At 45.6% G+C, this 20195-nt stretch overlaps 1 protein-coding gene across 1 annotated transcript in view; it reads right to left on the bottom strand.

Moving 5' to 3' along the window:
- Nucleotides 1–20195, bottom strand: part of GMPS (guanine monophosphate synthase) — a 45344-nt gene that overhangs the window by 8142 nt on the left and 17007 nt on the right. Inside the window, exons 7-11 of the mRNA XM_006016481.1 lie at nucleotides 17465–17616; nucleotides 15579–15752; nucleotides 5676–5781; nucleotides 4471–4586; nucleotides 3354–3479 (exon numbers count right to left, since the gene is read on the bottom strand). Of these exons, the coding sequence (XP_006016543.1) occupies nucleotides 3354–3479; nucleotides 4471–4586; nucleotides 5676–5781; nucleotides 15579–15752; nucleotides 17465–17616 (674 nt within the window). The remainder of the gene's footprint in view (nucleotides 1–3353; nucleotides 3480–4470; nucleotides 4587–5675; nucleotides 5782–15578; nucleotides 15753–17464; nucleotides 17617–20195) is intronic.

Here is a 20195-nt window from a genome sequence, read left to right as displayed (position 1 = left end):
AAAAAACAAACGTCTTAAAAATGTAACCACTGCAAATATTCCAAAGTCATAATTTAGTAACTGGTCAAGTTTGCTGAATACAAACAGTCAAACTACAGAACATCAGGCTCACACGCCTCCTTCTACCAATAACATTCATTAAAATCTTTCTAAACAATAATTTAACAGTAAAAACAAATCAAAGAATAGAGAGGCATTTATAAACCAAAAGTGTATCCTTGTTGTGAAGAAGGCTAACAGCATTCTGGGCTGCATTAGTAGGAGTGTTGCCAACAGATCAAGGGAAGCGATTATCCCCCTCTATTCAGCACTGGTGATGCTGGAGTACCTGTGTTCAGTTTTGGGCCCCCTACTTTAGAAAAGATGTGGACAAATTGAAGAGAGAATCCAGCAGAGGGCAATGAAAATGGCTGGGGCACATGACTTTTGAGCAGGGATCCAGGTTTTCCATTTCCGATGGAAAAACAGAGTAAACCACGGATTTTGCTTTTTTACCAGAGGCAAATACAGATTTCTCATTTTACCAGAGAAACCCACAGATTTTGCAGTTTTGCAGTGAGCTCCCTGCAGGCTGGCTGAGTTCCAACCTGCAGGGAGCTGGGAGGGAGCAAGAGGAGGGTGGTGAGACAGGGGGCACCACTGCATGGATATGCACATGGTCCCAGGCAGCCTGCAGAGCAGCTCCAGCAGGTAAGTGGAGGGTGATGCAGGGTGGAAGGGGGATTGAGGGCCCTGTAGGAAGGGAGCTGGGCAGGGTTGGTGCTGCTGCCTAGCCGGGTGGTGCTTAAGGCCTGGGGCCACAATACACAGCTGCAGGGCCCCAGCAGGGAGCAGGACAGGGCTGTGGGTGGCTCTTCCAGGGAAGGGAGAGGGCTTCCCAGGGCACAGGAAAGGCCTGTGCCACCCCAGATCTGTGCATCAGCAGGTGCAAGCTGTAGGCTTGGGCTCCTGCCCTCCTTCCCTCCCCGGGGGCCTCTGCAGCCTGGTGGGCATGACCCGGCACAGCAGGGAACAGCTGGGCACAGAGATCTCCTCGCTACTGCGAGCCCCCGCCTTCCCCCTGGCAATGTGCCCCCTGTGAGTGCTGCTGCTTTGAGGCCACAGCAGGCAGCAGAGGGGAGCAGGGTCAGGGGGCTGTGGACCCAGGGGCCCCCTCTGACAGGCCTGCAGGGGGGGAGCAAGAGGCATGAGCAGGGCCAGGAGGTTGTGGGGGGCCGTTAATTTTAACCAGGTATTTTAGGGGGTTTGAGATTTTTTAACAGCATATGCGATTTTTTTTTAATCAGGGAAAACCAGGATATACTTATGAGGAGAGGCTCAGGGAACTGGGTTTATTTAGCCTGCAGAAGACTGAGGGGGGATTTATTAGCAGCTTTCAACTACCTGAAGGGGGGTTCAAAAAGAGGATGGAGCTAAACTGTTCTCTGTGGTGAGAGGTGACAGAACAAGGAGCAATGGTCTCAAGTTGCCTTAAGGGAAGTTTACGTTAGATATTAGGAAGATTTTTCTCACTAGATGGGTAGTAAAACACTGGAACAGGTTACCCAGAGAGGTGGTACAATCTCCATCCCTGGAGGTTTTTAAGACCCAGCTAGACAAAAAACTGGCTGCGATGATCTAGTTGGGGATGGCCCTGCCTTGAGCAGGGGGTTGGACTAGATGACCTCCAGAGGTCCCTTCCAACCCTCATTTTCTAAGATTCTGTGATTTAGTTATGCTGCGTTGCTCGGCCACTCGAAGTTATTAACAACAAAATCTAAAAATGTAAGAACATACACCCCTTATTGGCCTTTAAATGCCACTTAAAATAATATCTAAAAGTGCTATATTAATGCAAATTTAAAATGACACTTATTTAGGTTAAACAAGAAACTACACCTCATCTCAGAACTATTAAGAATGGATACAATCAGATACTGGTAGTTCACCAGTCACAACTGTTCATGCAGTTTCCTGTCAGTGATAGTTATGTTCTGGAGTTTTCAATTTTACACTGTTTAAAAGCAATGCATCTAAGTTTTAAGCTTAAGTTCTTTGAATATGCTTAGTTTTGTTCTTTGTTTTTAACCAAAAATGAGCTAATAAATGGTTTGGCTCAACTGTTAGATCAAATGATCCCTTTCAAATAACAAATCTGAATCTTGTGGCACAAAATATGACTCCTGTTATTCACACCCCAGGGAATTAGAAAAATTCAAAATTATGCAAAGAAAAATTCAAACGTTATGCAAAAGTAATTACTTTTACAAATTAAACTAAATATAGGACTATTTGAACCTTCTTCAGAAATATTTCTTTAGGTACTCTGTATGGTTGGAGGATGGGTATAGGGGAGCGTATGGGGCTGTGGGTGGATGTGAGGCAGTGGGAGTTGTGGTCCCCCCTTCCACATGCTTCTCCCCCCATCCCTCCCAAGATGCAGTCCCTGCCACCAGCAGCTCAAGAGCAGGTGGCAGCCCCCCATGGCCACAGCAGGCATAGCACCTGGTGGCATGAAGCTCTGCCTTAGTCCCAGGGGCTGCACGTTGCAGCAGAGTTGGCCTGGCTCTCTGGTGCATGCCTTTGAACCAGACCAGGCTGGCTCCATGCCAGCATGTGGGGCTTTTGGCACTGCAGGCAGGGGCCCCAGACCATCATGCTGCACTGGCTCTACGCCTCCATGTGGGGCTTCTAGCACTCCAGCAGGAAGCCGCATATGGAGGCATGGAGCCCGCCTGGCCTGATAGCACGTGATTCCATGCCTCCACGTGTGTGTTCCTGCTGGAGTGCTAGAAGCCCCATGTGGAGGCACAGAGCTGGCTGACACTGCCCCATGGCACATGGCCCACATCCCCACACCCTCCACACACACTTGCAGGAAGGAGCTCCCCTCCCCACTTACCAGCTGCTCCCTCTTGTGCCACCACACTTGGTGCCTCCACGTGGGGCTCCCAGCTAGAGTGCCAGGAGCCCTGCAGAGGTGGAGGCACAGAGCCTGCTGGGGTTAAATTACACAAAATTATGCAATTATGCGCAATCATGTCTTGTGCACAAAATTGCATGGACACATCATTGCATAATTCCCCAGGGTGTAGTTATTTAATTTAAGGACTTCAGATAATCCTAGATCCTCAAACAGGATGCCCAGATCTTACTTGATTGACTATCCAGATGTCTAAATGTTTGCAGACTAGTAGAATTTAAAAATAAAACTGATACCACCAAGGAATTCCATTAACCCTTCTGTTCTGGGATATGCAGACATGCCATTTTTTTTTATTTTTACTTTAACAGCATTTATTTCTTGTGCCATGCTGCAGCTTTCAGTCTACAAATAAGCACTTTTCAAAACATCATAGAACCACTCCACTAACCTGCACTCCCACAGTTTTGATTGGCAGCAAAAAGGCATTTAGTGAATGTAGGCTTGTAATCTGCATCAGTTTTTCCTGGTCCTCTTCAGTTGTGCATGCTTTGACCCTTTGTAACAGAGTATGTGGCTATGCAGTGAAGCAGAAAAATAAGTATGTAAGATCTGTAAAATGATTCATTCAAATACAGTTTATGTAAAACCTTTTAGGAGGCCAAAATATTTAAGTTTATTTTACAGTTATGGCAGCTTTTATGTACTGGAATGCTATCCACAGTATACTCTATTAGCCCCTGTATTGGTAACTTGACTGATAGTCAAGCAGTAGGTTTTTAATTGCAGTCTTTCAAAGTGCTAGATTAAGTTATTTTCCTTTCTGTTTGCTCTTTAAAACTTTTCCTCACTACACAACGTTTGTGCTATTTCTTCCCAGATGCAGAACATTCCAGCAATCAGTCACAGGCTTGGCTGCAAAGTTAAACTGATGCATTCCATCTAGAAGAAACAGCAAACACCAGCAGCCAATTTAAGGTTTTTCAACCACAATGAAGGTGCAGCCGAGGTAATTATTGTCATGGCTGCAAACAGAAGGAAATTATATATTGCTTATTTAGTCTAGCATGCCAAATTCTTGCCTATGACAGCTGACAAATAGATCAGACCTTTATTTCTCACATGGTGACCTAGGTGTTTGCTGACCACAGTCAAGCAAATGTAGAAGACTACAACCTTAAGAACCAACAACAGCTTCTTTTTTTTTTTTTTTTTTTTTTTTTTTTATAATAATTACATCACCAGAAACATCTTCAAACATGTTGTCAGCAAGCGATTTTTAGATTAGGTTTGTTTAATCGACAAACCTAATCTAAAACACTCTGCTGTCTGTGAAGTAATACTCCATCAACTTTATCTTCCCCAAAAAGCTATTTATTGTTTAAATAATTGTTAGGGCGCTAAAAATTCTAACTACACAAAAACTATTCAAATTCATACAAATTAGGAAAAAACATTTATCAAAAGTAAACAAGTACTACTTATAGTGGTTAAACATCACTGTAATTTTCTAAGGCATTAGTTTGCATGTTGCTTTTACATTCTTATTGGGTACCATATTTTATTACCTTTTTAACACTGGCAGAAAAGTCTGCTACTATTTTCAAAATATTGTTAGTTTCAGGAAAGTCTTTGCAAATATAAGGTTCTTCAGCACATATTACTCTGATGGCTAGGCCAGGACCTGCAAAAGAAAGCAAACATACTAAACTGTAAAGCACAAATAAAATGTAATTAAAAATTGTTCCAGAAGAAAATCTGAAGAGACTGTTATATCAGTAAATATAATGTATTCACTTTACTACTGTATGTTCAAGTTAGTTGGCTTGGCAACATTTTTAATCAAAATATATACCAAGTTTATTATGAAGCAAGACTAATCTAACTTTTGTTATATTCATATATCATTTACATGTGTCTGAAATTGGGTGGTTGAATCAGGCAGAGTTAGTAATGCTGAAGTGGACACCAAGCAAGAAAAAGGGATACAAACAGACACCCGCCACCTTGTGTTATATATATCTTATATGAAGGAGCTGGAATTTGAGAAATGATGCAATTACTTTGTTCAAACTACTGAATGCAAAGTTGTATGACCTTATCATCATTTAGCACAAAATTGACTAACTTGGTTTGATGTGTTTTAAAAACCCCTCTTGTAGTTCAACAGCAGCAGTAACTCCTAAACTAATTCACAATCCAGACTAGTCTTACTAGTTACTAACTACTAATGCAAAAGTAACAGTAACACTACCTATTTCTTTACATATTTTTAAAATAATGAAATTACTTTTAAAGGCTCTTTTACTTTTTATACTATATAAACTTGCTTTTAATATCTTGACATGAACTGTTGCTATCTTTTATAGTAATTTATTTCTACAAAAAGAACTACTGCCCCTGGGAAGGAAAAAAAAGACAACATACACCAGTGTATCTAGCTTGGAATACTGGAAAGTACAAACAGTGTTAATGCAGTTTTTGGCTTACCAAGTTGAAAGAAAAATAATTACTATATACAGGAAAACAAATTTTTTTTTTTCTCACTATAAATAGTAAACTTGGTCTCTTCTGGGAAATTTTTCATATCCAGAAAAGCTGCTGCTTAGGTATAAAGCCATGGTAGATGCAACCAATCTGTTTCTATATTGTAGACAAGAATCCAAATGCCAATATAAAATTTATTCTGAAAATTAAATACCTTTGGCATGAGAATACTACTGCTGGATATAATTCTTGACTTTCAACAGATACCTTTAACTAGCTCCCATACCTGGGAATGGATGCCTTGAGACCAGCTCTTCGGGAAGACCAAGTTCTCTCCCTAGCACTCTCACTTCATCCTTGTGGAAGTCTTTCAGTGGTTCTATCACTTTACCCTACACAGAAAACAAGAAAATAAATTTATATTTAAGTTTCTACTTTCTAAATTACTGAAAACACTGCAACTCCCAATATTTTTTGACAAAACGTACTTTAGTCAAATTTACGTGGTGAAAAATGGACTGCTGGCATGAATAATGGAAGCAGAAGTACATAAGAATGAACCTTTAAGAAAGATATGTAATAAAGAAAAATACATTTTAAAAAGGAAAGAAAAAATGTGCTAGTTATCCTAGGCCCAAGTTGGTTAATTACCTTGTAGATTTGGACCAAGATCTTGAATTTGCCAACACACGGGGTGGTGAAGACCTCAAGACCAGGCATACTGCATTCCTACAGTCCAACCAAGATGTAACAAATACCCAAGACCAAGTTCTCATTCACCAAGAAGAGCCAATCTCCTAGCCAACTGCTAATGGTAGAAAGTATTACTTGCAGGTAACGTCTATGTGAAGACTTTGTTCTAGTGAGAAACCCAGGAGGCAATGGAAAGAACTGATCAATTTTAACTGGTTTCAACCAAAGTGACTACACTGTGGTTGTAAACTCATTTTTCTTCTGCCTACCACCATCCTAACTTCAGTCTTATTTAGGTTCAGCTTCAGTCAGCTGCTTTAATTAAACAAATTCAGGTATTGGGCCTTTTTTTTTTTTTTTTTTTTATAGCAGCATGGTTCTATGTGATGAAAATGAGTTAAAGCAATATCATCTGCAAATTAGTGGCATTTAAATCCATGTCATTTGACCAGTTCACCTAGTAGCTTCACACAGGTGCCAAAATGGACTAGAGAGAATTAATCCTTGTAGAGTTTTACAGGTGAATGGGTTTATAGTGGCAGAGCAGTTTCCCATTACTACTTATTGGGCAAGTCCCTCCAGAAAGGATTAAAACCATTTTAGCGCATTGTTCCAGAACTCTCAAGCAAGACAGAGTCCATGATTAATACTATAGAAAAGAGTTAGAAACATGAGAATGAGTGTTTGGCTCTGTCACCTGATTTCAGGAGATCATACTACTACAGCAGTTTTAGGTCAAAGGCCTTGAACAATATATATTTAGGTCAGGACAAGATATTAAACATCAAATTAGATGAGCTTGTAGTTGGCCTTTGGCTAACTTTCTGGGCAAATTAAAAAAAAAATGGTTTAACAGCAGGCAGGGACAGACATACCCAGGTTGGGGAGCTCCAGCATTGGTTGGATATTGAACATCTGAATGCAGGAGAGGGGCTTTCTTCTTTGAATGAGGCATTTAGCTATTTTCTAGTGGTATCTAGATGATCATAATCTACAGAAGTTGGCTGAAACTGAGCCCGAGTAAGGAAGAAGTGAACCTAGTAGACAAGTGTAGGTCATACATGCATCATAGGCCTGTGTAGTATGAGTTATGGGTAACAGGTAGTGTCATGTTACAACCTGACCTAAGTTTGACTTAGGTAGCAATGAGGAAGGTTAAGCAGTCACTGTAGACACCGATTAATAAGGCGCATTAACATAAGAAATTGGAAAAAAGGACTGGCATAGCCCCAAAGCATGGTTAAACTATGCAACTCTGGACTTCTCCAAAGTTCGCCAAAAAAAGGGGAAACCAATATTAGCAAGAGTCTCCAAGGGAACAGAGAAGCCTGGCCAGTGGACCTGGTTTCCCCTTGAATCCAAAGCTACATAAGCATTGAATTTATTAAATACAAAAAAGTCTTTGCTATTATGTATACTAATTAAGTTTTTGAGTTGTGACTGGAGTTGAGAGTGGTCAGTCTCGCCACTTTCAACCCCAGTTAAAATTTAGAGTAACAAATTGGTGCCCCTAGGTGGGCACGAGTGTGAAACCAGTTTCAAAGCTTTAAGGGAACCGCAGAAAAGGGTTGCAACTTGTTTTGTGGGGTAGGATGCTCAAACCGAGTTAGGCTCAGGGCAACCTAGGGATTCTCCTTTGGATTAGTGAGCTCAATGGCAGACAGTGAGAAAAGAGCTGTCAGCATTAGAGAACTAGGTGATAGACAGAACCACTTCAAGTTTCTAGGATAAGGATATATTCTGTGGACCAGACACATTTGCGAAGTTGTATAACCATAGATCCTCTTGGGTAGTCTCCAGATGTAAACCCGGGCAGATAAAAAGGCAAAAGCAGAGAGGTGTCCTCCAGGGTGCGAGAGGCTGGCGTCTGGGCTTTAACTAAAGGGTTAGGGACAGACATTACACATAAATGGGTTTAAGTGATCAGAAACTGGTTTAAACCAGTACAGAACAGACATTAAGTGCACATAAACCAGTTTCAAAATGGTTGAAACTGGTTTGAGAAACTTGGTTGAGTTCAGTATCAGACTTAACTGATTTGGCTCAACCCGGTTTATCCAACATCTGTCCCAGACCCCTTCCTGGTTTAACTTAAAACCAGAGTCCCCCAGCATCCTGACACGTTCTCTGGGCTGGGCTCTCTGCTCCAGCCCAGTAGGGCTGGCCCTGCCCCTCTGCACCCCAGCAGGAGCAGGGACAGACAGGGCCTGGAATCTGGCCAGAGAGGAGTTTAATTCCCCTGTTCCTGTCTCACTGGCAGGGACCTGAGCCAGGGCTGCCGGGCACTCCCCACTTGCAGCTGCAGGCCACCATGGCTCCTGAGGCAGAAGGGGAAGAGAGGGGGCGTTATTCTCCCCTCTACCCTCACTGCTCCCAAGTTTACCTGGCCCAACCACTGCCACCACTCACTCCCTGCTTGGGACAAGCAGCGGAATAAGCCCCTAATGCTGGATGGTGGGGGAAATAACCCCACCACCACCACACGGGGTCCTGCCAACCAGCATCTGGCCATGCTCCCACCCAGCCACTCCAGTGGCAAGGGGGCAGGGCCCTTGATGGGGGCAGGAACCCCTGCCAGAGTTGGGCGATAGGAGCTGCTCTTCCCATCAAGGGCCCTGCGCCCTCGCCACAGCAGAGACTAGGCAAGGGAGCAGCCAGATGCTGCCAGATGCCGGCCAGCAGGGACAGGGGTTATTCCCCCTCCCTCTGGGACCTGACAGAGGGGGCTTATTCTGCCACTTGCCCCAAGAAGGGGGCGAGCAGTGATGGCAGCTGCAGTCACCCAGGGGTAGAAGGGAGAATAACCACCCCTCCCTACCCACTATGCCTCGGGGACCATGGTGGCCCGCTGCTGCTGCAGCAGTGAAAGGAGAGCACCCGGCAGACCTGGCTCAGGTCCCTGCCAGTGGGGCAGGGAGGGAGGAATTAAGCCCCTCTCTCTCTGCTAGGACTCCAAGATCCCTTTCCACTTCCGTGCCACCCAGCAGGTCATTTCCTAGGCTGTAGGTGTGCTGGGCATTTTTCCTCCCTAGGTGCAGCACTTTGCATTTCTCCTTGTTGAATTGCATTCTGTTGTTTTCTGGCCACTTGTCCAACCTGTCCAGGTCTGCTTGCAGCTGTTCCCTGCCCTCCGGCATGTCCACTTCTCCCCATAGCTTTGTGTCATCTGCAAACTTGGACAGAGTACATTTCACTCCCTCGTCCAAGTCGCTGATGAAGACATTAAAGAGTATCGGTCCAAGGACCGAGCCCTGTGGGACCCCACTGCCCACACCCTTCCAGGTCGAAGCCGACCCATCCACTACGACTCTCTGGGTGCGACCCTCCAGCCAATTCGCCACCCACCGGACTGTGTAGTTATCCAAGTCACAGCCTCTTAACTTGTTCACCAGTATGGGGTGGGATACCGTATCTAAGGCCTTCCTGAAGTCTTCCTGAGGGCGGTCAGTTCATCCTGAACTAGCCACCCTCCCCCCACCCCCAGCACAGCTTTCCTGCACATGAGGGCACGCCCTAGCACCCGCCCCGGGCTCCTGGCCTGAGCAACTGCAGGCATGTGCCAACATTTCTCAGTGCAGAGGGAATGTCCACGCTGTTACAAACTGGTTCAACTTAGGCAGGTTAGACTAACCAGCAAAGGTTGAATCAGTTCAGGCCCTGGGTTTTTGAAGGTCTGTCCCTAGCCAAGAAGTACAGCAAAAGGAGTAACAGAATGCAAAGGTAGAGGAGAAACTGTGGCAAGAAGTAGCCATCTCAAGGACAAATGAATGCATAAGGGACTCAGTAGAAATGACAAAGTTAGAAAAACAAGTGGAAACTTTATAAGAACAAAAGGAGGAAGCAGATAAAGAAACAGCATTGCAAGAACAGAAAGCACAGGATGCACAAGGTGCTTTGCAAGTAGTTTTGGAAGATTCCCAATTAACTGAGTCTGATCACAGTCAATGCCTCCAGAAGATGAGAGAAGCTAAGTTGGGGGTGTCATGGAGAATCACAAGTGATACCAGGAGAATTGGCAGCCCTGCCCAGGCATTGGCAGCTGCTGGCCCCAGCCCCGTGGTACGGGCAGGGACCTGCACGCAGCTCTCCCCTCCCCACCCCGCAAATGCAGACTTGCCTGCTTGTGCTGAACAGCTGCAGCAACAGCAGCAACAGCAGGGTGGGAAAGTGGCCCCTCCCCTTCAGCGCTGACCAGCAAGCACTTCCTGCAAGAGCCACGCAGAGCCCACTAGGCTGCCCTGCGACTCCCTCTGTGCTGCCCCTGCTGCCCTGCAGGGCAGCCTGGAGGTGGCAGTGACAGTGCAGGGCAGCCAGCGTGGGCTCCACACAGCTGCTGCACGAAGCACTGGGCAGCGTTGAGGGGGAGGGGCCATTTTCAGGGAGAAAAAAAAAGAAAGCCAGCACCCTGTAGAGCGGAGGTCTGGCACCAGCTAATCAGATATGAAAAGAAAGGAGAGATTGATGGCCTGCCTATTGTGGATTTACTTCTACAGTTAGTCCAGTATGAGGGAGGAGTAAAGCCAGAACTTGATGCTCTGCCTCCAGTGTTAGGGTGGCCCAGTACCTGATAGCCCCCTAATTATTGGAGGTTTGCCCTGAATTTGTCCCCTTCCCACTGTAACAGCAGGGAAAATAAAATGGGAGGTGGGGTGTCAGGTACCCTTTTGCTCTATGCTTCGCACCCAACTTTTTCCCCTGGCAACCCCTTCCTCCTCTCATCAGAATCTGCCCTCCCCGAGCACATGGAAGTGAGAAAAATTCCAAAACAAGAACTTTAAAATTAAACATGGCTGTAGCAAATTGCATATATAGTACTCATGCACTTAGTTTATTCAGAGTTTTTTGTGTTTTTTTTTTTAAAACTGCTGCAAGTTTTAGCACAGTCACTCCAAAAACATACTTTGAGCAGCACTTTGGAACCTACTTATATAGAGTACAAGCTATGCAAGATGTTAGTCTAAAGCCAAAGACTCATAATTTACCACATTGTTTATTGGGCCGGGCCCCAGAGTCAGCAAAGTTTCAAGCCATGGTGACCCCACAATTCAGTACTGCCTAGTACAGGGGTGGGCAATTATTTCAGCTGGAGGGCCTCTTAATGACTTTTGGGGAACTGTCAAGAGCCATAGCCATCTCTCTCTCTCTCTCCTCTTTTCATAGATTTCATAGACATTAGGGCTGGAAGGGACCTCGGAAGATCATCGAGTCCAGCTCCCTGCCCAAAGGGCAGGAAGTCGATCCCAGCAAGATAAGCATCCAGTTTCATCTTGAAGGTGTTCAATGAAGGCGCTTGAACCACCTCCGGTGGCAGGCTGTTCCAGACCTTGGGGGCTCGGACAGTAAAGAAGTTCTTCCTTATGTCCAGCCTGAAACGATCTTGAAGTAGTTTGTGACCATTTGACCTCGTCATCCCTTGGGGCGCTCTGGTGAACAAACGTTCCCCCAGATGCTGGTGGTCACCCCTGATAAACTTGTAGGTGGCCATCAGATCACCCCTGAGCCTGCGCTTTTCCAGGCTAAAGAGCCCCAGGGCTCTCAGCCTGTCATCGTAGGGTCTGCTTCCCTGACCTCTGATCATGCGTGTGGCTCTTCTCTGGACTCTCTCAAGCTTCTCCACATCCTTTTTGAATTGTGGAGCCCAAAACTGGATGCAGTACTCCAGCTGCAGTCTCACTAAGGCCGAGTACAAGGGGAGAATGACGTCCCGGGATTTGCTTGAGAAGCATCTATGAAATGTTTGTGCACTCCCTGCTCCTCCATTGCAGAAATCTATTTTAATCCGTTTTTAAAAACACACTTATTCTCTAAAGCAATTGGCTCCAAAATGTGGTACCTCTACTTTTGCTATTTACACACTCTCCTTTTTCATCCCTAAAGCTATTTCTTTCGGATTTGGGGGTTCCCAGTTCCTGTCATCTTGCTTTAGTTCAATCTATTCTAGATGGAGCTTTACCTGACGATTGCCTAAAAACGAGGCGCTGAACGCCGCTGCTTAGCGGCGTTCCTGTCAGAGAGTGCATTTTGCACGGGTTCTGTGATTTGGATTGACATACCACTTGTTTCTGTATAAATATGAACTCGCCATTTTCTCAACCTCCTGAAACCCTCAATATTTTGGATCTTGGAAATGGCCCGTCTCCTTATATGGTACTGGAGCAGCCGCTAAAGTTAGAGAGAGAGTTTTGCTAAAAGCTCTTTCCATTCTGGTGTTAGAAAGGAAAAAGGAGAATTGGCAATTGGGAAATTCAAGTGCAACTGCTTTCTCCGCTTGGTTCAGTAGAGGCAGAGTTGCTTGCTGGCATTCAGAACTCACTCTCTATTCTCCAAATAGTTTTGAAAAATAACAGGGTTCAGAAGGATGCCAAGGTGGGCTAAGTGGAGAAACGTGAATGTAGTGGGTAGGGTGCGTGAGAAAGTCTGTTACTAGAAATGGATTTACCCTGATCTTGCAAGCTGCTCTGCAAGGGGGGATTCCTGCCCTGCAGGAAATCAATGGGGTCTGTGGGATGGAAGGGACAACCCAGCTTTTGGCATATTTTCCATACTCTATGGACCCCTGGATTTGCAGTTTAGTACATCTACACAAACAGCCATCTATCTTATTCTCATCCTTCTAGAACCACATGAAGGCTGTCACTCCAGCTCATATGTTATTCAGAGTTAATTCAGTGTCTGCAATTTTAGTCACTATATATGGATAACTATAGGAAGCTGAGTGGGGCTCACTCCGCTACATACTGTACAAATGTTGTCAGACACAGTCTATTATGTCCAAGTATTGTGTCCACATTTTGCAATAGTTTTAAAAAAAGCAGGCAGTAGTTTCCTATTCTTTTGGGCTCACAGCATGTTGTCTGCTGCAAATCTCTATTCACGTTCTTACAGGATAACACAGTGGTGTCACATTCATCATTAAATGAATTAACCGTTAACCCTATATTTACACTCCTGCTATAAACAGAAGCTTATCCCTTGAGGAGCAACCACTCTTCTTGAACTCCCCTGTCCCCGTGGTCATGGTCCCTTAGGGCCTCACTGACAAGCCTCCTGAGCTTGTCAAAGTCGGCTTTCCTGAAGTCAAGGACTTCCGCGTCGCTGACTGACTTCCCAGCTTTTTGGCGGATGGTGAAGGTGATCAGCTCGTGGTCATTGTCACCCAGCTTCCCATCAATCACTAGGTCGCCGACTAGGTCATTCCCAGTAGCCAGCACCAGGTCGAGCAGCGCTTTGCCTCTCGTTGGCCCATAGACTTCTTGAGTCAGGTAGAGGTCATCCACGTACGAGAGGAAGCTTTGCGACTGCTCAGATTTTGCTGAGCAATCCTCCCCCGAGATGTCCAGGGAACTGAAGTCACCCATGATAACCATGGTCCTGGAGCATGCAGCCTCAGCCAGTTCCCAAGTGAACTCCTGGTCAAGCTCTTGTAGTAGACTCCCACCGTTGTGCTCCCTCTTGCAGGGACATGTAGCTTTCCTTAACATAGAGAGCTACCCCCCCGCCCCTTTTCTCTACACGATCCCTCCTGTACAGGGTACAGCCATCTATACCCGTGGTCCAGTCATGGGTGGAGTCCCACCAGGTCCCCATTATCCCTATGACATCATAATTATTTGCATTGAGCAGGAGGATGAGTTCCTCCTGCTTATTCCCCAAGCTCCTGGCATTTGTGTACAGGCAAGCAAGTGCCCCCTGGGGGGCTCCTTCCTTGCTCACAGATTTTGCCAGGGCTGGGGCAGGGTGGGCTCCCTTAAGTGCCTTGACCTGCTGGCTTTTCTTTGGGTCTCTCCCTCTCCTTCCCTTCACCTCCTTGTAGAGATGTTGCCACCTGCTTGATGCAGGAGCAGCTCCTGCCTGGGTCCAGAGAAAAGATAGAAAGGTCCACAGCTGACACCACCAGCAGGTTGCTGATCAGGGCTCTAGGCAGAAGCTTCCACTGCGGCAGGAGGGCAGTGGGTCAGCTGTGGACGTCGTGGGCAGGTTCTGCATCGGGGCTCCTAAACCTGCCTGTTGCGCCAGAAGCCCCACCCAGGTCCACAGCCGATACCTGATGCTGCTGAGCGGAAGTAGTCCTGCCTGCCCAGCACCAAGCAGCAGCTGGAACTGCAAGGTACCCGCAGGCCAGATCCAATGAGTTAGCAGCCATCCACCCATGGGATAGATCAAATCTGTTGACAGGCCAGATCTGACCAGCAGGCCGTATTTTGTCCATCACTGGTTTAGCATGCGTTTAACTCCAGACAGCCTCCACAAAGGATCCATGTTTTAATTAGCCCCCACTCATACCTGGAACTGGGTGTTCTAGTCACAAATCCTGGGATGTTCCAAAAATTTCTATGCAAATGAAGCACAGGGCAAACTGGTCTGGCTTTTTCTTGTGGAGGGCAAGGCCACATTAATCATTCGTGCCAGACAGAGATATTCTGGGTGAACCGTACGCAATATTGTGGTTCACCATGACTTGAAAAACAGCTGGCAGTAAGGGGTACTACCATAGGTACCTACCGGCGAGAGTTTTTTTTGCAGCCCATTCATGGGGCACAGGGCTGATTTCACGGGCATTTCCAAGAGGCCCTGCACCTCAGCACCGATTGGCAGAGAGGCTAGGGGCGGGGGGCGCGGAAATGAGGAAGCTGCCACCATCTTGACTGCTGAATGCTTGTTGATGTGGCCCTACCCCTTGGAAATGATTGGTAGAGAGGTCCTGGCAGGGGAGGAAGGACTAGGGGGCGGCTGCCATCCTGACTGCTGCTTGCCTATCATGCCGCCCTGCCTCTCGATGCTGACTGACAGAAGTGTCCCGGTGGTGGGAAGAGGGGGTAGCCTCCATTTTGTCTGCTGCCCTTTCATGCCACCCACCACCCAGCACCTTCTACTCCTGGCAGCAAGGACCAGCATTTTATTTTTTGTTGTTGATTTTGCAGATTTCAGAGTTTCCATGAAATCTACTAAACTGTGAATTAAGTAGGTCCCTATATATTAACCTATTTTTGAGGTAGGCATGTTTGCCCAATGTGGGCCATGTGTTTTACAGTCATGCCTAGGGTTGGCTGCATTTAATCAACTTCATAGTTGGTTTCCATTGCTGAGCACATGTTGCTTTTGGCAGCAATTTAATGAGAGACAATCTATTTAGTGAAATTTCCTTGTATGCGGTTATAAGAGGAGGGGCTTCCCCCCATACCAATTGGGGCAGAACTCATCTTGTATTCAAGCAAACATATTACTTCGAGAACCAGAAAAATAGGAAGATGAACAGTAATAGTTACAGTCAGATACGCATTACAATAGCACCTGTATTTCCCACCGCACTGGATCGAATTCAAACATTTCAGCAGAAAAGACTGGATATGATTACCCAGGAGGTCCTTATCAGTCTTCTGTTCTTATTATGGAACCACTTGTATTGCTAAAACATAAGTAGTACCATTGCTTTGGCACCTGCAATTTCATATTTGTGTCATACCAGAAATAAATCTCGTGTTCTCATTTTATTTACCTCTTCTCTCAGTTTTCTGATCAGTTCTGTATCATTGTGGTGAGTTTTAATAACTTCAGCTTTACCACTTGCAACAAGGGAAGCACTTTCAATAAGATCAGGTCTTAGGGTTCCCTGAGCAAGAAAGACCTCTTCAGGTTTCAGATTCATTTCTCCGATTACTTCATTGGCAATCTACAACATGGATAGAAAAAATAACATTTTGCATTAGCCCGGGCATGACCATAAAAACACCTACAATACACGTTACCTCCCCAAATAATGTTTTTGAGAAGGCAACATGAAGAAGAAACAATTTTTCCAGCATTATGGCTGCATACTACGGGGACAGATCCTAAATATTCGGCTCACTTAACCTCCCTTTCCTGATTAAGCAGAAGCTGAAACCCTAGTTGCAGCTGAAGACTGATCTCCATGGGTGAATCATTTTGAAAAGAGCTAAAAAACAGCCGTGAGGGGTGGAGTGAGGCTGGGGCAGGCACTGCCCACCCAGGGTGGAGCACGGGAGGGAGCTGCAGGCAGCTTGTCCAGGGTATGGAATGGGAAAGAGGTTGGCAGCTCCCACTGCTGCATGTGTCCCAGGGGAGGCATATGCCCCCAGGATTTGTGCATGGGGCAAGGATGGGCTGTCCACTGCAGGTTTGGGGCCAAGGGCTATGCCAGCCTCTTCCCGGCAAGGGCCAGGGCTGTGTTTGGGTCAGGTGGGGTAAGGTGGGCAGTGGTGGCAGTGCTGAGCGGGGTGGGGGGGGGGACGGACAGACAATAGCTGCCCCAAAATATGCTGTGCCCCCCCCCGCGAGAACAGCCCCAGCCCTGAAAACACAGCCCACCCTTGCCCTGTGCACAGATCCGGAGTGGGGGGGGGTACGTACATGCCTCCCCCAGCGGTTTGCACAGCAGCAGAAGTCAATCCCCACTTCCCTGGATGAGCCACCTGCAGCTCCGTCCTGTACCCTGCTCCACCTATGCAGCCCCTGCTCCAGCTCCACTCCCTCCCAAAAAAGCTGATTGCTAATAATGTAAATTTTCCTTTTATCGTTTCCGATACGATATGGTCCGATGTATTGGTGCACCTCTACCGATTTGGGGGGAAAATGTGCACGTGTCATGCAAGTTAATGTAGTACCTACAAAACCACCAAACTGCAGCCCCCTTTCCATCACCTCAACAGGATTGTTCATGCTGAACACTTAAGCTTAAAAAAGTAAAAATGCAGCCTTGCTTTTGTCTGTCAGGGTTTGAGCAAAGCTTAAAAGAAGAATCTGTTCACTCAGCAGACAAGTGGCACAGGGTCAGTCTGTGGACCGAACCCAGCATATGCATCACTTAGCCTGCAGGGGTGCTCACAGCTCAGAGAGCCACTGCAAATCAATGCTTCAGCTACACATGCTACCACCAAATTTTTGGATCTGTGGGCCAGATGTGGCCTGCAGGCTGGACCTTGGTCACCTGTTTAAGCCAAATCAGGCCTATAATTACTGAAGCTCAGCCACTGCTCATAGTGGAACAGCTACAAACTTCAGTAATACAAGGCATTCTAGCAGGCTGTATTAGAGCAGTGGTTCCCAAACTGTGGGTTGTGACCCCAAATGGAGTCACATCAGAAGATGGGGTCATAAACAGGGTAATGCTGAGCAAAAGTTTGGGAAGCACTGTATTAGGGGATGGATTTTAGAGCAAAGCCTAAATTGTAACTTTACTACTTCCAAGATATCTACACTGCAACAATGTATATGACATGACCACCAATGTCAGTGAGTGTACAGTGCCTCAAACTGACAATTTTCCTAAAAAGAGGGCATTTCAAACAATGGGAAGTAGAATAAAAAGAAAAATATTCAAAAGCTTGAGGGATAAGCTAAAATAATTCTAAGAAAACCTATTACCTTCACAAAGGTGTCACCAATAATTTTTCTTTTTTCCTCAGGACTTGTTGTCATATTTAAAGTCTTACTAATTCTTTTTCGTGGAGTTCGGTCTTCATCAGAGATTGGCAGAGTTGTTGTACCATTGTAGAATGAATGAGCTGCATTTACCACTGCAAAGAAAGAGAAAAATATGTTGAGAGATTTTCGAACGGGATTGGGAAAATACATTTCAAGCTAGTGCTTTTTATCTACTTATGTTTTAATCTATTCTGTTGTACAACTGCATATTGTTGAAGAACTTTCACCCTATTATCAAGCCTAATATTTTCCAGAGATTAAATTTCCTTCCTTCATTTATATACATACGTTTTGAAGTCCTACTTTTACCCAATTCCTTTTCATTAGTCCGAATTAAATAATCTTCTTTATGTTTCTAGCACACTATATTTCTTGAGAAATTTTCTAAATTAGCTAGTTTCAATGTCAATACTGAGATCATCTAAGGAACTTGTAATGACAGTCCCTATCACTGAGTCTAGGTGTGATGCCTGTACAATTTCCATAAATGGCCTCCGTCATCTGTGGAATTTAGCCCCTCTGAGAATCTGTCAGAGCACAGGTTTGGCTCGCAGAGCATGGCACAAATCACATTTCTGGATGAAACATTCAGCTCATATGTCCATATTGCACACATACTTAAACTATACAGCTTTAGGTTTTTGTTTGATATGCTGAAAAGGTGCAAAGGCAGATCTTTGCATAGCTTGATTTTGGCTGTTTAATTGAATGCGACTGAACACACTGTTTCCAGAGCCTTAACAAATGAAGCATAAGAAGTCATTAGACACAGCAGTACTCGTTAGCAGATTATAAATAAGCAGAAGTTACTTGTGAATTACATGATTTATGTGAACCGTAGGAAATACAATTATACTGGTTAACTACTGTACCATTTGTTGTTTCCAGACGCCTTAAACCTCAGAGATAAACAAGCCAAGACCTTACTGGCCAAGGAAAAACAGCTAAACTACACAACTGATAAGCGGTTAGAGAATGGAGCTGCACAGGATGACTTGGATAGGAATGATCCATCCCAAAATTCGCCTTAGCACACCCCCATGCACAGCTGAGCCTGCAAAGGTGCACTGTTACCAGCAGGGGCAGGCAGCAACAGTGACCCTGGGAGGGGTGGATGAAACATTCAGCTCATATGTCCATATGTTGCATAAAAATCACCAGTGGGTGCACGTGCACCTCAGAGCAGATGGCAGGGGAGAGCCTGAAGGAAGCGCAACCCTGCCCCCCTCCCCTGCCATCCACTCTGAGGTGCGTGTGCACCTGCTGGCAATATGGAGCTGATGCTGGGGCTCCAGAGCAAGGGTAGTGCCAGCCTATTCCTGGTAGGCGGGCTGGGCCAGGCCTGGAGGCTCCACCCCTCCCAGTGTCACTGCTGCTGCCCACCCCACTCCCGCCTGCTCCAAGCCTGCCGTGGCAATATAGAGCCCGGCAGAGCTGTTTGCAGCCTCCCAGCTACAGCCAGCCCACGCTCTGGGTAGCTGCTGCCAACAATGGAGCCTGACTCCCAGCAGGGCTTACAGCCTCCCAGCTGCCTGCTGGGAGCAGCCCAGGCTCCTTGGCTGGCAGCAGCTACCCAGCCTGGGCTGGCAGTGGCATTCAGAGTAAAATGGCCTCACATGCCATACTCTGGCACGTGTGCCAGGAGTTGCTGATCCCTGCTATAAAACAAAACAAAAAAAATTAAAATAAATCTGTTACTAGAACTTAAAAGAAAGGAGACTGAGTCCTAACAATTAAGACATAGCTAGAGAACCAAGAACCCAACATTCTTTCTAAAAAGAAAATTCGGTTCAGATGAACAGTTACAAATCTACAGCTGGAATAAAAAGTGATGGTTGAGACAGATATCAGCTGTTACAGGCTTTCAGTAGCTGCATTCCCATTTCCATCACTGGTGAAGTGAAATGTTTTAATCTCTCGGATCAAAAACATTCTTCATTCATGCACTTAGAGCACCAATATGAGAATCAATATCTGGTTAAATTTAGCTTTTAAACTGCATGGGACCCAGAAGGTGTCTTCCTGTATGTGTTCAAGGCTTAATAGTACAGTTCTATACTATTAGTAGTCTTCAAAGCTGTTAATTTTGGATTGATGTTAGAAAGAGTAGTGCTTCTCAACCTTTTGACTCCATGCACCCCTCAGAAAAATAATATAGCATTTCTCTGTTGCAAAGAACTCGGAAAGACCACAACAGGTCAGAATATATTTAACACTGTGGATTCCTATTTGAAATCTCAGGGCTTATCTTGTGAATCACGTTTTCAAACCCAACAGTGCTAACATTGTATGGATAACACGTAACACCCCTAAAAGGGTCTCAGGGCACCCCAGCATGCCACAGCATCCTAGCTGTGAAACATTGAGACAAATCAGATATTAGGAAGAACTGTCTTATTTTAAGGGTAGTCAAACACTAAGTGGTTTATTCCCGAGACTGGGGAAGCTGACACTGGCAGTTCTGAAGTGTAGATCTGTGGTGGTTTACAGAAGGAATATTTAGAGTACAGAGTTGGAATAGATCATTTCCTGAAGCCTCGTCCAGACCTTTTTCTCTATGAATGATAATTAAACTTGAGAACTTTTGTATAGGTCAACATCAACCAATAAAATTAAGTAATGCAGCCATAGTAGCGTTCATGACAATGAAGATGTCGCCTTTGTGACACCA

This window comes from Alligator sinensis, unplaced genomic scaffold (assembly GCF_000455745.1).
Source record: "Alligator sinensis unplaced genomic scaffold, ASM45574v1 scaffold60_1, whole genome shotgun sequence".
Classification (NCBI taxonomy): Eukaryota; Metazoa; Chordata; order Crocodylia; family Alligatoridae; genus Alligator; species Alligator sinensis.
Note: the sequence above shows the minus strand (reverse complement) of the source record. Positions and strands in the feature narration are given on the sequence as shown.